This window comes from Melozone crissalis, unplaced genomic scaffold, assembly GCF_028551555.1.
Source record: "Melozone crissalis strain CALT ecotype California unplaced genomic scaffold, PUWL_Pcris_2 ptg000004l_1, whole genome shotgun sequence".
In the NCBI taxonomy this organism is placed as follows: domain Eukaryota; kingdom Metazoa; phylum Chordata; class Aves; order Passeriformes; family Passerellidae; genus Melozone; species Melozone crissalis.
The window spans coordinates 31,412,879-31,428,578 of NW_026535782.1; the positions used below are offsets into that span (position 1 = coordinate 31,412,879).

Below are 15,700 nucleotides of genomic sequence, written 5' to 3' on the forward strand. Positions count from 1 at the left end.
TGAAATGAAAATAGTAGTTGACTATTCTTCGTACCTTTTATAGGCATATGAGTAGCTTGCTTAGTATGCATTAGTTTCAAACCAGCTAACAATGGAATGGCCTATTCTTGTTTTCCACTAGTGAACAAGGTCAAGTCTTTTGTCACCTTGATCAGTCACCTGAAGCATTCATAGTCGTCTTATCATTGCATAATGTTGCTTAGATGTATAAACCAGAAGAGGATTTTGTGTAGGGTTAACTCTCCAGGATTCGTGGAACTTTCATGTAGATTTCTGTGTGCAGAAGTGCTTTTTAGATGACTGAAGTTTCAGTTTTATAAATATCTATAAATAGAGAGTTGAATGCATTTCCCCTCTCTCCTTGATGCTTTAACAAAGATGTTAATAAAACGGCTGAAATGGTTTGTTGGAATGATGAAAAAAAGGCTAACAACAGCTCTCTAGTTTTCCCTGTCTTCCCACTTACCCATTCTAACAAGCTGTAAAATAATATATAAGAAAAAAATTATAAGCTTTAAAAATGAAAGTTGCTATAAATACAAATTATATAGCATGTTTACTTTTAGAGTATTTTGTAGTTATTGACTAATTAATCCCAACGGTTTTTCCTCGGGATAAAAGGGAGACAGCACAATAATCATAATCCTTGCTTCATGCATTAAAATGAAAAGAGGGGAAGTTAAAATTTTCTACCCAAGGTCACATAGCAACTCTTTTGAAGGGTTAGCTATATAATTATTAGCTGCAAACCATGAACTAAGTCCTAATTTACATTGCCTTTTGGTTTCTTTAAAAGGCAGTATTATGGATGATTTTTGGTCCATCTGATGTATAATTAAAATGTGGATAAGGGAGGCATACCTTCAATCTAAGTTTCAAAACATGCCCCAATTTTCAGTGTGATAAAGCTTTCATGATAAGTGAATTGCACACTCTGGAGGCTGCCTGTAAGTACCTGTAATAGCCAGTAAAGATGCTGAATAAATAAAGCAGTTGCACAATGACCTAACATTTTTATTAGGCTTTTATGTGAATTGGTTTAGATGCTGCAGTACAGGACCTGATATTGGTAAAATTAATTAGAAAGTGTTAAAGATGTGCAGTGGAAAGCTGGCTGTAAGATGCTCTTGTAGAAGAAAGATCAAACTCCATACTCTGTTGGAAAGCCTGAGTGAAAGAAATAACAAGCACTTTCTGACGACTATGAAAAGGTACACTTGGCCAGCTTAGCTTAATTTATCTTGAATTTTAAATAGGTCTGGGAATGCTGCAAAGTCCTGCAGCTGGTAATTTCTACTTGTCAGGTATTGGCAGTTACAGGCATTCTGCAGTGAATTGTGATGAAGTGATACAGAGCATGAAAACAGGATTTTTGTCATCTTTCCTTTTACTTGAGTCTGGGAATATATAATTTGTAATGTTAAAGCAATAGGTAGGTTCATACAATCATGGAACAGTTGGAAGGGACCTTTAAAGGTCATCTAGTCCCTGCAATGAGCAGGGCTTGTTCAGAGAGATCAGGTTGCTCAGAGCCCTGTCAAACCTGACAATGAATGTTCCCAGGGGTGGAGCATGTATCATCTCTTTAAGCAACCTGTGCCAGTATTTCACCAACCTCATTGCAAAAAATGTCATCCTTATATGTAGTTTAAATAACCCTCTTATAGTTTAATACCATTACGTCTTTGTCCCATTGCAGCCGACGTTGCTCATGTGTAGCTTTTCATCCACCAGACTCCCAGTATCCACCAGTATTCCACGTCCTTCTTGGCAGGGCTACTCTCAATCCCTTCATTCCCCAGAGTGCATTGATTTTTGGAGGGCTTAGCCTGGCACAGGTGCAGGCCTTGCTCTTGTCCCCTGTTGAAGCTCATTAAGTTATCATCAGACTACTCCTCTCCTTGAGCTTGTCCATGTCCCTCTGGATGGCCTCCCTTCAGGAGTGTCAGCTGCATCACTTGAGGAGTATTAGAGAGTATAGAAGAATTTGTAGGAGTCTTTACAACAGAACAAAATGTTGGTCTTGTACCAACATCTTTTACTATTGGGCCTTGCTTTATCTCATTTCTACTTCATAACATTGCTGGGTTTTTTTCCTACAGCTCACTATCTTTGTAATTTCTTCTCCAGCAGAACCTTGAACTCTTGCTGTTTTTTCTTCAAACTTGTTATATTTCTATCTAATCTTAACGTATATCATTACATGGAGCCACAGAAGAGGTGGGAAATGGGTGTATGAAAGCAATATGGAAGCAGAGGTGCAGGAGAAATAATGTCATTAGGCAGAGGGAAGAAAAGAGCAGTTAAAACCAGTAGTGGTCCTTTGATTTGCCTGGAGTGATCCATGGTGCTTATTCATTTTGGTAGTACATCACCTTTGCTAATTTAGTATAGCTTAGTTTTAGATGTCCTTACTACATACAAGGCAGTTGATGAGCACAGGTGGGATCATCTACAAATTACTATAAAGCTAGTGATAACAAAAGTCTTTCATCTAAACACTTGAGTAGGACTGTAATCTTTTATTTATTACAGTCTGACTTAAGGGTGGCCTCCCAATGAATTTGCAGCTTAACTGCAGTGTATTGTATCATCTTCTGTTAAATCAGTGCATTCCAAAAAGGAAAATCAATGAATGCTGAACTTTTAAAGCTCATCCAGAATCTTTATTTTGAATACCTGCCAATTAGGGATCTTTCCTGAATGACAGATTTGGACAGGAAACATTTTATTATTGCACAAGAAAACTATTTAATCTGTGCTTTCTCTGCTGAATTTAATTTCGCCTTAACTGTGACACTGTGGTTTATGCCTACTTAATGGGATTTATGCTAATGCATACAATTAGTAAACTAGCTTGATCAAACTGAGTACCATATGATAAATACATTTCTAAAACTTCAAAACAACGGAGATTGAAGACTCATTCTTTTCAAAGTAAAATATGTTCTAACACGTAGTTTCTTTGCTGCTAACTTTTCTCTCCTAAAAAAACGAAAAATAAAAATCCCAAGCTTTGGACTGAAGCTGAAATAGCTTCTATGCAGATTTCTTCACTTAGGCAGTCTTGCATAAAAGCTGTGGTTAATTTCTTGAAAAAGATGTGGAATCTACATTTGTAAGCAGACATTAGTCTAAAAAGCCCCAGATCTATACAGCCCCAAATCTGTCTTTTAGTAATTTTGAACCCTCAGTCCTTCAATCGTCTCTTGAAAAACTCTAGCCTTACTTCCCTCATGTGCCTTATGACTTTCGCTTATTCTCTTCCTGTATTTCTAGTTTCCTGCCATCTCTTGTTTGCCTTGTTTTCCATCTTTCTTCTCTTTTCTGTCCCGTGACTTTCATTGCAGGCTATGAAAAAGCCGGCAAAGTTCTTCAGCTAGAATTGAAATGTGAAGTTGGAAGCATTAGGTAGAAGGCAAAACCGTACAGTTAACTGTTGACATCACTGCACCACTCTTCCTTAGTGGAGGAGATGGACAAGAGTTTCTCTCTGTATTCATTAGTATTTATACTGCTAATAAGAAGTTAATACTGTTGATTTCTTACTCAAATGTGTTTGAAAATAGTGAAGTGTCAGAAGGTATTAATGTTCTTCCAAACAAAAAGCAGATACATGGACAGGGAGATCTCACAAGCTTGATTTACTCTAGAAAACAGATCTAATCCCTGTGTCTAATTATGTAAAAATAAATTGTATATGTTGAATTAAATAAAAAATATCATTAGGTTACATATGTAAAGTACATTGCAAATGTACATATTAGCTTTTCTTTTTTCAGCCCAAACTTATTGTAACAGCAAGTTTTGGTGTAGAACCGAAAAGGAAAGTGGAATACATATCTCTTCTGGAAGCAGCACTGGCAAGGGTACAGAGCAAACCTGATAAAGTTCTCGTTTACCAGCGACCTAATTTGGTGGGTGTACAGTTGTACTGTCTTTATATTAACCTTCACTTATTTGCGTAGTGCACTTTTTTCCAAGAAATATTTTACTGTATCTATTGTAGTTTGTTTTTTTAATTGTAAGGGTGAGCATTATATTAATAAGATTTAAATAAGCATTATCTTTAATGTTATTTATATATTTAATATAAATAACATTAAATAGAATGTTTAATATATTTAATGTTTAATATATATTTAATTTTAAGGGCGAACATTATATTAATAAGACTTACAAAATAGAACTAATGCAGTAGAGAGATTACAGAAAATTGAATAGTGCTGTATAAAAAATTTGAATAGCACATGTTTTTTTAACGAATTACATTTAGATCATGTGGTTTTCTTTTAACAATTTTCTTATTTTTCAATGGGCAGGGCCATGTTCCTCTTACCAAAGGTCGTGATCTTGACTGGGAAGAAGAGCTTGCAAAAGCCCAGTGTTCAAAATGTGTCTCTGTTCCCTCAGACCATCCGCTTTATATTCTGTATACATCTGGAACAACAGGTTTGCCCAAGGTAAAGGACTATCAGTAGTCTAAGTTGCTTTGACCAACTATTTGCAGTTCCCTGTGAAAAAATATTTAATTGAAAAGGTTGAAAATGTTTGCCAGAGCACAATGTTATAAATGGTATGCATTCTACAAATGATTTAATCTCATTTATTCACATTTCACTATTTTAAAGGCAGTGTCTAGGAATAAATAATGTTTTTAAATTTAAATAGTAGTAATATAAAGATAAAATGCATTTTCTTCAATTGTTTGTACAAAATAAACCTCTGATGATAGCAGAATGTCTTATTCAGTACTACCTTCTGTGTTTTAGCCTTCTTAGATAAGCATAGTATAGTTACTTAATGACAAGACCAGTTAATATATCACTTGTGTGATTGCATTTATTGCTGACTAATCTTGTTCATTATTTACATATTAGCTAATTTTCTTGTAGATAAGATATGCTGAATGACACTACAGATTAAATGAAATAAAGCGTGTTCTGAACGCTTCTGTTGCTGCACAGCTCTGAGTACATAATACCCTGAAAATGGAAGTTTAGATAAAGTGAAAATTAACAAAGGATATTCTTTGAAAGTGTTTGTTTTGAATGTAGATTAGTTTTAACCATGTATTTTTAAACTCTGAGTGTTTGCCTGTTACTTAAGATGCTCTTTTACAATGTGGAAGACAAGCTGAATATAATTTTCTGGCAATAGTCTTGCCACCACTGATTCAGACAGTATCACACATCCTGGAGAGAACAATTATACTGCTAAAAATATTTAATGGTGTTGCCTAAGTTGCCTAAAGTTCAGACATCTCAGCAAAACATCAGCTTTGCTGAGAAAAATGTCTTCTGCTTTTACCTTCAATGTGGGCCCTTGAAAGCAACATATATATCCTAAATCATAGTTGTATTGTCAAAAAAAACCAATATAAGATCCTTCGTTGCAACAGATATTTTCCTTGACTGGGTATCAATAGAGTATCTCCGTGGTAATAGGTCTCAGAAGTTTACTTCACTGTGTTGTCTCTGCAGAGAAAAATAAAGATACCTTGAATCAATCACCCTTCCAAGAGAGAGATTTTCAACTAGCAATAAGCTACAAAAAGTAACTCTCAGTGAATAAAATTGCTTTTTTATTCATTTAAGTAATTTAATTTAAATGGTCATGCAGGTAAAACTACATGAATTTTTTTAGGATTGGTTATGACCATCCTAAAAATTTTGTTGATCTCAGAACAGAGGCTAAGTTAGAAGCTGAGTTGAACAAAGGCAGTCTCCTGTCTGAAATTGGTGAAGCGTTTGTAAACCATTCTCTGCCTTAGCAATCTCCATTATGATTTAATGTATCTCTGCAGTCCCTCATTTCTTGGATGAGGCCTGAAAGTGCCTATTTCATTCTATTCAGTACATCAAGAGAATATATCATGCCTAGCACAGACAGCTGCATTGTAATGTCTGCACACTGCATATTTGTTTGGTCCAGTGGGTTTCATCTGAGTTTTAGTTCAGGACACCAGGACGTAGTTTACTTAATTCTTTCTTCTAGGAATAATGAATATATATTGACCATACTAGTATTGCAAAATATGTCTAAAAGTTTCCTGTTAATGATGTTCCAGAGCTGCTTTTTGGTTTAGCAAGGCGCACGATGCTGTTGATGACCTCTCATTCTAATTTTCAGATCCCCCTTTTAGCTCAAGACTGGGGTGGTATTCATTTAGCATTCATGCGTGCTAGATAGTAAACTTTCAAGAATATACTCTGATATCTTTAAAAAGAGTCAGGGCAGAAAGGGACATTTGAGGGAGTAATTCACCCCATTTTTTTCAGGGATCATCTACTTTGCAGGTGTGAAGATGATATAGATAAAGTAGGCAATGAGTTTAAAATATGCCTAGCATTGGGATGGTACAGTTTAAGTGAGGTAAACACTTAAACTCTTATTTTTTGTCAGTATATATTGACTGAATATTTGTATATCCAACTTTTATGAGAGAATTTTAGCTTTGTTAGTTATTTCTGAATGTTTGCTTTATTGTATGTTTGGTTTTTGTTTTCAAAAATTACTTTAGTGGAGGTGCTCATATGTTCTTGTTGGAATAGATCCTTTTCTTGAGTAAGAAGTATTGAAGTTGGACAACTTTAATTCCATTGCTGCTAATTCCTTAGCATTTAATTGAACACAGCAATATAATTGTATCCTTCAAATATTGATCTTAAATACTCAAATTTTCTCATTTAGGGTGTTGTGAGACCAACTGGTGGCTATGCAGTTATGCTAAACTGGACCATGTCTGCTGTATATGGCCTCAAACCTGGTGAGGTAATTCTATTTAAATGTCATGTAAATTTTTTTAATGCCTTTTATTACTCCTAACTATAATTTTATTTATATTTCATTTTAGGTATGGTGGGCAGCTTCTGATTTAGGCTGGGTTGTTGGTCATTCCTACATTTGCTATGGACCTCTCCTTCATGGTAATACTACAGTTTTGTATGAGGTATGATTCAGTCTAAAAAACCTTCCTTGGAAATGGCAGCATCTCCTTCAACTGATGATCCAGATGATCCTGTTTATGCCTGTCTATTCTTCATGCCACAGATATTTAAATTGTGTGTGTATCTTCAGTGTGTATACTCTCCCACCTATTACAGTAATTTTTAAAGAAAACTTACTTCACTGTCCTTGAAGCTTGTCTACATTTGTTTGAAGGGTGATGGTTAGAGGCATAAGGAACCCTGGAACAACAGAACTAGAAATGACAGATGGTGGAGTGTAGCTGTGTTATTGATTAAACTACTTTTATTTGGAAATTAGGAGAGGGCATTGTGTTTTGCATTTCTTGTGATGAAAAATACTTAGTGGAGCTTAGCTGGATGCAACTGAGAACTGTATGCTTGGAACCAGAACTTCTAATGAGAGTTGTCTCTTCTTTCCTCTTTACCACTCAAGGAAACTGAACCCAAGACACAGATGACATTTGGGACTTAGTCCTTCCCTTCAGGGGATGAAAACTAGTGGCAGGGGGAGAGGAGACTAGTCCAGTTAGAGTGGCCTGGGGCATCCTTACTTTGCTGCTCAAAAAAGTAATCATGCTGCCTTACATTGTTATTTTTACAGAATTTATTGCTGATGGTTCTGAGTAACAAAGAGCAAAAACTTCACCCAGCAGCAGAAATGCACATCGTAGACTTAAATATTGTATTAGCTTGCGTAATAATTACTATAGTCTAATTAATGTTTAAATGCCTAATAGATGTTAATTAGATTCTTCATTCTAAGGGGATTAACTCAGCACTACCACAGTAATTAAGCAGAAGAGGAAAGCAGTGTAAGAAAATTGGCAGGTGCTTGCAGAGAATAAAAAGACTTTGGTAGTTTTATAGTGACTGTTTTTGAATACTGATGATGTGCTAGGCCACATTAAAATTGTTGCATGAATTGTCAGAAGAGAATCACTGCAATGAAGAGGTTTTCATTCTTGCAGGTGTAGAGTAAGCCAAGAAGGAAGTGAAATAAGGAGTCCTTCAGCATTTTCTGTTGCATTGTCATCTTACAGTGAAGTTTTATCTCCATGTGAATGCATGGGGACCAACATGATTATTGTAATTGTAAAGGTACCTCTGAATTTAAACTGTTGTTAAAAAAAGGAGTATAAATCTTATTTTTTTAACAGTGAACATAAAGAAAAATTAGAGTTAGGATCAAGTTGACGTACATATCTGCTTTGTCATTATTTGCTCTTGGTGAGATCTTATTAAAAACAAATAGTACATTTTCCAATTTTCTTCTCCAAGATGCCACTAATCAGGGCTTCAGACAGTGTTCATGACATAAGTGTCATCTTTTTGAGGGTTAATAATGGGAAGAAGAGGAAAGTGTCTGTACACACAGGAATAAAAGTAATATTTATAAAGAGAATAGCGCATTATTTTTCCTCTTCTCAGAAGAATGTATTCATAGTAAATATTCTGAAATTTTTAGTCAAGTCTCCTAAACAGTTGCCTAATTAAATATTTTAGTTTAGGGAGTATCACTGTTTAGCCATGGGAGAAGAACATCACATTCCTTTTGCATGTGGACAACCACTATTGAATGTAAAGTGTGCTGACTTCATACCCTCATTACTTCAAGTGTTTTGTTTATTTTTAAATTACTTAGGTGACAACTTGTCATTTAAAAAATTACTATGGAAATTATGCCTTCAGTTTTCACTTGTTGCACTCTTTTCAAGAATGCAAAAATGGTGGTGAATTCTTTTGAATTCAAAAGCAAGTGTATTTTTTGTTTTGGTTTGTTTGGTTTAAATAATCTGTCCTGTGTTTTTTTTCTCCAAAACAACAACAAATAAGTCAGCTGAAGTCTCACAGCCCACTCTGGGTTGCTCTTGCTAATAGGGTTTCAAGCTGTAAGCAACAGGGCAGTATTAAGAGAAAGTCTAGTTACTATTTGTGGTCCTGTGATACCAGGAAAAAGCCAGCATTGTAGTTCCAGTGTTTGGGACTTTGAACTAGGGTAAGGAAGAGGATACCCACACTTGTCAAGGACCAGGCATTAAGGACTTCATTTGAGTGGTCTAGGTCAGAGGAGGACCTACTGCTCCGCACAGAGCTGTAGCATCTTGTGTGCCTGGAGTCTCTCACAAGGCTCTCTGGAGTCCTGTAGTTGCAGCAGATTTGCAGGGTACATAAGAGCAACAGGTTTGAAACTACTCTTCTTTGGCACAGTTCTTGTAGATATCCAGCTTTTCCTGTTGTTTTGTAAGCCAGTATCATCAGCTTACAAAGCAAACACTGTCTCTGAGGTCTGGCAGGGATCACTCTGCCATCATACATACTGATTGTGGAGCAAATTCAGTAGGACATGTTGTCTCAAGTCTTCAGTGGAACTTTGGCAGCAGGGTCACTATCAGAAGGCTGAATGCCTCTGTGAGCATATTCTTTTGAGTCCTGATATGTCAGGATTTTGTGTGTGCTTTGGCATCGGCAGGTTTTAGTGGCATGCAGTAAATTTTCTATACAGAGAAAATTTCCTCATAATTTTGGATTAAGTGGTAATTGAAGAACCCATTGTTCTTAGGGGTCAGGCGTAAAGGGAATTGATGCATTCTTACTCCTGAATTGTTGGATATTTTATTATAGCTCTTCTTCTGTGTCTCTTCCCTCAAGTAATCTATGCTGGTGGCTTCTCACTTTCTCCATACAAGAACTTTCCTATTCCCTTGGTAATTCTTGGTGACTGTGAATCTTTTTTGATAATCACGTATGAAATCATAAATCATTAGCACATTGTCTCAGGATGTCTGCTTAGCTGTTTGACATCTCATAAATTGCATGCTAAATCGATGTGCTTCCAGAAAGATTTTCCTGTCTGTCTCAGTCTCTTGGTAGGTCTTTTCTGTGGGAATCTTCCTAGTTCATACAAGAAGTATCTGTTCTTACTTTTCTTTTTTAAATTAGATGAGACAGATCACTCTCTTTCTGACTGCCTTTTTCTTGTTTACTGTGCTCTCATTTCCTGTCAACCATAGATATTATTGCCAGTAACTTTTAAAAATCAATTTTCATCTCCAGTATTGATGCAAATACTGGTCTTGAACTGATCCCTGCAGAAATCCAGTGGAAGTATCTCATTTGCTCAGTCCCCAGTTGACTCAGCAGTCTGTCAGCATATTCTGAATTCAATTACCCAGTGGTTTACTGTTTATATTGCTAACTTTTAAAAATAAAAATCGCATGTGGTAATAAGCCTTCATGGAACGTGGTAGTACTTCTTCAAATTTTCGTATAACAAATGACTACTCTCTCTGGCAATTTTATTTGTAGACTTTGAGCTCTGAAATTAATTTTCACTGTCTCAGATATGTGTTGCAATCTGATTATTAGGGAGATTAATTAAGGTGCAAACAAGACCATATGCCATAGTCAATAGCATGGATTTTATTTATCAGTAAATGTGAGGTAGAGAGATAGAAAGAAATATAAAAAAGAGGAGGGGAAAGAAAGGGAGACAAATTAGGGGAAAGTTAGTTACCACCCCTGTGGATCCAGGGCATCCTGTTCATCCTCTTTTGGTCTTCTCTGTGATGGGTGTCCCATGAAACATAGAATTCAATGTGTATTATTATACATTGTATATATATACATTGTATACATTGTACATAATATAGACATTGTAATATACATTGGATGTGACGGTGTTCACAGGGTTCTGATGTTGAGGGAAGAGACTAGGATCTGACTCCATTTTTCAGAAGGCTTGATTTATTATTTTATGATATATATTACATTAAAACTATACTAAAAGAAGAAAAGGTTCTCATCAGAAAGCTAGGCTAGGAATAGAAAGGAAAGAATGATAACAAAGGCAGCTGTCCCAGACTCTCTGTCTGAGCCAGCTGGGCTGTGATTGGCCATTAATTATAAACATCCAAGATGAGCCAATCAAAGATCCACCTGTTGCATTCCACAGCAGCAGATAGCCATTGTTTACGTTTTGTTCCTGAGGCCTCTCATCTTCTCAGGAGGAAAAAATCCTGAGGAAAGGATTTTCATGAAAAGATGTCTGTGACACATTGTATGTACACGTACATGGGAATGCCCAAGCACCTCCCCTCTGAGGGAGTTTTACACTGTCTTATGCAGCAGAATCGGAATCCGTTGCAGTAACTATGGTATAAGGCCTAAGGAAAGAGTCTGGGGACCTTTGGGGATCTCTGATGGTTTATGACCCCTTCTAAGACATGAGTCATCTCTCACATGGTTATCCCCTGGTGGTGGGTGGGACACCTCTATCCTGTGTGGACCAGAGGTTTTGCCATCACACTCCCAAAAACTCACCCCCTCCCTCTTGAATGCATTCTTCTTTCCCAGCCCTGTTTATTTCTCCTTAGACCTGGGGCGGTTGGACAGTAGTGCCACCTTTATCTTATCTCAAGTTCCCTTAGGTGGCTTAACTCACAGTCAGAATTCCCATGAGGAGGCGTATTTGGAGGGATGGACTTTGGTTGCAGATAAGCTTCTTTGCACACTTTGCTACAGTGGGCAAAGTCCTTCAGTGATCTTAAAAATGTTTGAGCCATTAACCATTTCAGTCTGTTTCTTCCCGTTGGGAAGTTTATCTGCAGAATCTGTAAGAATATTTTATACCTGTGCCAGATTTTTTTTCTCCCTAAATGAATATCTAATTCTCTGTGTTATATTTCCCATCAGCTGGCAGGTGAATTTTCTCCTCTTTCTACTGTTTGTGTTTTATTTGGTTTTCTCCTATATCTGCTAACTCCAAACCTAAACTGCTTTAGCTTACCTGTGACTTAAATATCCACATGTCAGAGTCCTGCATGTTTACCCAAGCACTCCTGAAGATTTAACAATTTGTGTAGAAGATGCTGTCAGGCTCAGGCTTGCTGAAAGTTTGAGGCACAGGCATGTCTGTGACATAGCTCAGGCAGAGATCAGGTGTGAAGCAGGATCTAGGAGGGAGTGGGTGTGCTCAGGACCACATAGCCCTTTTATGGGCTCTGGATATTTACATTTGGTTAAAAGTAACTGCCTAATTTATTACTGGCTGACTAACCAAGTTCACCTTGCTCCACAGCTACGTGTTTTGGTGTCCAAGATGATTGATACTAACTCAAGTACATAATTACTTAATGAGAAGCTTGTGGCAATTTGGTGTTTTTCAGAGTCTGAGGCTGTTTGTTTAGCTCTAGTGATGTGGGCTTGAACTCTTAAGCAGGTGCCTACAGATCTGCAGGTATAGTGAATATTACAGGGAGAGAGGGTCAACTTGAACAAAAAGTGAGTTAGGTTCATGAACCACCACTGATGAACACATGAAAGTTGTGATGAAGTGGTCTGCTAGGGAGATGTTTCAAGACAGTCTGGTAAAAGATTTTTCTATTGCTGTGTATTATCTTACAGGTACTGTTTGTTATCTGACAGGAAAAAGGACATAACTCACTTTTTAAGCAAGCATCATTTTGCATTTCTTTTTTGTAATTAATGATAGGCTAATTGCAGAAAGAGGGCTTTTAGTGTGGATTGTACTACTCTTCTACTTTGGCTGGAAATTTATTTTCTCTCCATTTGTTTCTTACTGCCTGCTTAATCCTTTTTAAAAAACGGCTTTTTAATTGTGCATCCTGTTTTGTTTTATTTTTAAAATCTTTTGTGGTGCTCCTCTTTTTTGAGAACACCTCTCACCAGGAGCAGTATCTCACCATAAAGCTGCAAAACCACTGGTACATATCCAGCCTTGGCTGTCCTGTGTTCTTTGAATCTGATTAATGGTTCACTAGTGCTCTTGCCAGTGTTCAGGCCCAGCTGGATGCAGAGGAAGTGTGTGTCTCTCGACTTGCGTGCTCTGTCAAAGTTCATCCTCTCAGCGTGGCCTTCCCAGTGAAAAGGTTATGGTGATACCTGTGGAGCTAAAACTCATTCTACATTAGCATCACCTTCCAATTTCAGAATATGTATGGAGCAGTTCATGCACTGTGGTAATTACACTTACAGTGAGATTGTGACTATATGATTCTGTGCTGACTGCTTATCATATTTTCAACTCCACAAAAAGGTATTCTTGATTATTTTTTATTAGGATTGCTTTCCATTGAACAATTTGTCATAAACGATTACTTCTCTTTACAATTTCCTTGCGTATGCCCCTTGACTAAGCTCAAGAAAACCCCAACCCCAAAACCAGACCACAGTCTGGTAGCACGCTAAAGCAGAATAGGGGCCCTTCAGGATCTCTCCAGGCTACATATGGGATAGCATGGTTCCAAAAAGTCAGTTGTAAGCAGCTAAGTGGCAATCTTTCCAGATTTGAGAAAAATTTCTAGGTAAGAAGAAGCTATCTGTGCATGGGAATATAGCTGCACTGCCAGTGTGTCCAGAGGCTCCTTGTTCGAAGAGAGTATGGGGGTTTTCTAAACTGCATCTCAGGGTAGATATGGACATGACTCTCTCTGCTGCCAGTGCAATAACATATCTTTGTCTCTGTCTTTTCATTTGCATGTCCATTTGTCCTAATTTTCTAAGTAGTAACTAGTATGTGCTGTGTTCATGTAAGGCATGGTTCCCATAGCTCATGAATTTATTTCTACCAGTGAATACATTCACAGTATTATTATTTTTAACAAAGCTTCCTTTGAAGTCTTACTTGAAATTACTTCTGTTGCTGTGCCACCACTACTGTTACGTGCTCAAGGCTTGAACTGTCAAGGAATTATGAGGTATTTTTATCCTGTGACATTTTAAATTATTCTCTCCATAGGGGAAGCCTGTGGGAACGCCAGATGCTGGTGCCTATTTCCGTGTCCTAGCAGAGCATGAAGTAGCTGCCTTCTTTACTTCACCAAGTGCAATTAGAGCAATCCGTCAGCAGGACCCTGAGGCAGCCTTGGGAAAGCAGTACTCGCTGAAAAGGTGAAGTAAGGATACACTAGAAGCAGTTTTTTGCAGAAGCAAGCTGCATGAGCTAAGAGTAACAGAGAATCTGGAGTTTTGCCCACCTCTGTAGAGTGCTATTTTAATCTATTCTTGAAAATTTAGGTGTACACATATTTGCTTGCAAATTTCTACTGATAGTTTTGAGGAGATGAAAGCTGTTAAAGAGTCTATGACTCTAATGTTAAGAGCTTTTACTGAGTTAAGATTCCTCTCCCATCTTTTACTTTATTCCCCTGTGCTTATACTCTTTATATAGTCTTGGATTATGTCATCCCATACTGCTTTTTCTGCATGACCTCTCATTTTGTTAAGGATGCACAGGATCTTTAGTGTTTGTTTAATCAGAAGCTAGTCAATATTTTGGTTGTTGCCCCAAAACTTCATTATTGTTTATGATTATCTATCCAAAGGGCTATTTTATGTCTTGTACTGTTTTTAAGGTGCTTATCACTCTACTATCAGCATGCTTCAAAGTCTTGGCCGAGTTCATCCTCATAAATCCCCTGTGAGGTGAGAGAGTGGTATTATCTGTATTTTGCAGATGGGAAGCTGAGTCAAAGAGATTAAGGTCAAAGTCTTCTGTTAGTTTTGAATATGTTGTCTGAGCCACTGTTTCAAAGATTGTAGTATTATATGCTTAAAATGTGGTGTTAGCATTATATTTATGAAGTGTTTCTCATAGTAACTTGGATTTGTGAGTGTTCAATACTTCTACAGACAAAGTTTCTGTATCTTATGGTAAACATTCTAAAAATGAAAAATATGTGGGTTTGGACCACATCTAATCTTGAAGTTGAATGATTTGCTCAGCATCAAACAGGGACTGTGTCAGACTGTATAGGCAGTGTTCAGTCACAAGAACATCTATTACCACACTTGTTCAAAGAGAAGGGAAGCTTCGTTAGACCTCCACATTCTTAATTGCTCAGGAAAGTTTATTATTAGTGAGCTGGATTTTTTCCTGAGGTATTCATTACAAGCTTATCATTACTTTCTTCCATCTGTTTTGACTGCTATCATCAGCCCTTACTCCTCCCTGAAATAAGAAAGAAGCTCATTTGAGACACTAATGCATTATTGTCCTATGACGTTAATTGACAAGAAAGTGATTCAGATTCTAGAAAATTTAATTGCTGTTCCTTGGCATTTCTTAGACAATTACTTGGTCTTTAGAGTATTCATTTAATGGGAAATCTGCTTAACTGCTTTGTAAGTTGTCGCATTCTCTGGCCAGATGGGAATTCTAGATAAGAGTCTCCTTGCAGTATCCATTGCCACAGATGTAAAGAGGTATTTCATCATTCCTATTCAGTCATATCAAATGAGCTTCTCCACTTGTCTGCAGCTTTAATTGTCTCATAATTCACTCAGCTTTGGACCATGTAGTTCACTGGGATGTGAGGTCTCTTTACCAAACCCTCTAATGCATCATTTAATATCTAGTAGGTACAGTTGCTAAGAAAGTCTATCAAGTGATTAAAATTTCCATTCTAGGGAAATACTTGGGTTTGGGTGTTACTTGGATAGACTTTTCTATTCAAGGTCAAGTGAATTATATCTGATTCAGTTTGAAAGCAGTCTTACTTTTAGTTCATTTACTTGATCTATGATGCTTTCTTCTTTGTTACATGGTGAAGAATCTTTGAAACGTCTTTCTGCTACATGCACTAAAATGAATCCTTACTTTAGGGACTGCATCCAGGAATGCAGTCCTGAAAGAGGTTTCTGCCATGGTACATTTTATTTCTGAAAAGTTCTGTTAAATAAATGGTAAAGGTCAATGCTGCTTAAAAAAA

At 37.0% G+C, this 15,700-nt stretch overlaps 1 protein-coding gene across 1 annotated transcript in view; it reads left to right on the top strand.

Moving 5' to 3' along the window:
• Positions 1–15,700, top strand: part of ACSS3 (acyl-CoA synthetase short chain family member 3) — a 64,145-nt gene that overhangs the window by 12,669 nt on the left and 35,776 nt on the right. The window contains exons 4-8 of the mRNA XM_054278225.1: positions 3,783–3,917; positions 4,323–4,463; positions 6,694–6,774; positions 6,857–6,952; positions 13,729–13,880. Coding sequence (XP_054134200.1) covers positions 3,783–3,917; positions 4,323–4,463; positions 6,694–6,774; positions 6,857–6,952; positions 13,729–13,880 — 605 coding nt within the window. The remainder of the gene's footprint in view (positions 1–3,782; positions 3,918–4,322; positions 4,464–6,693; positions 6,775–6,856; positions 6,953–13,728; positions 13,881–15,700) is intronic.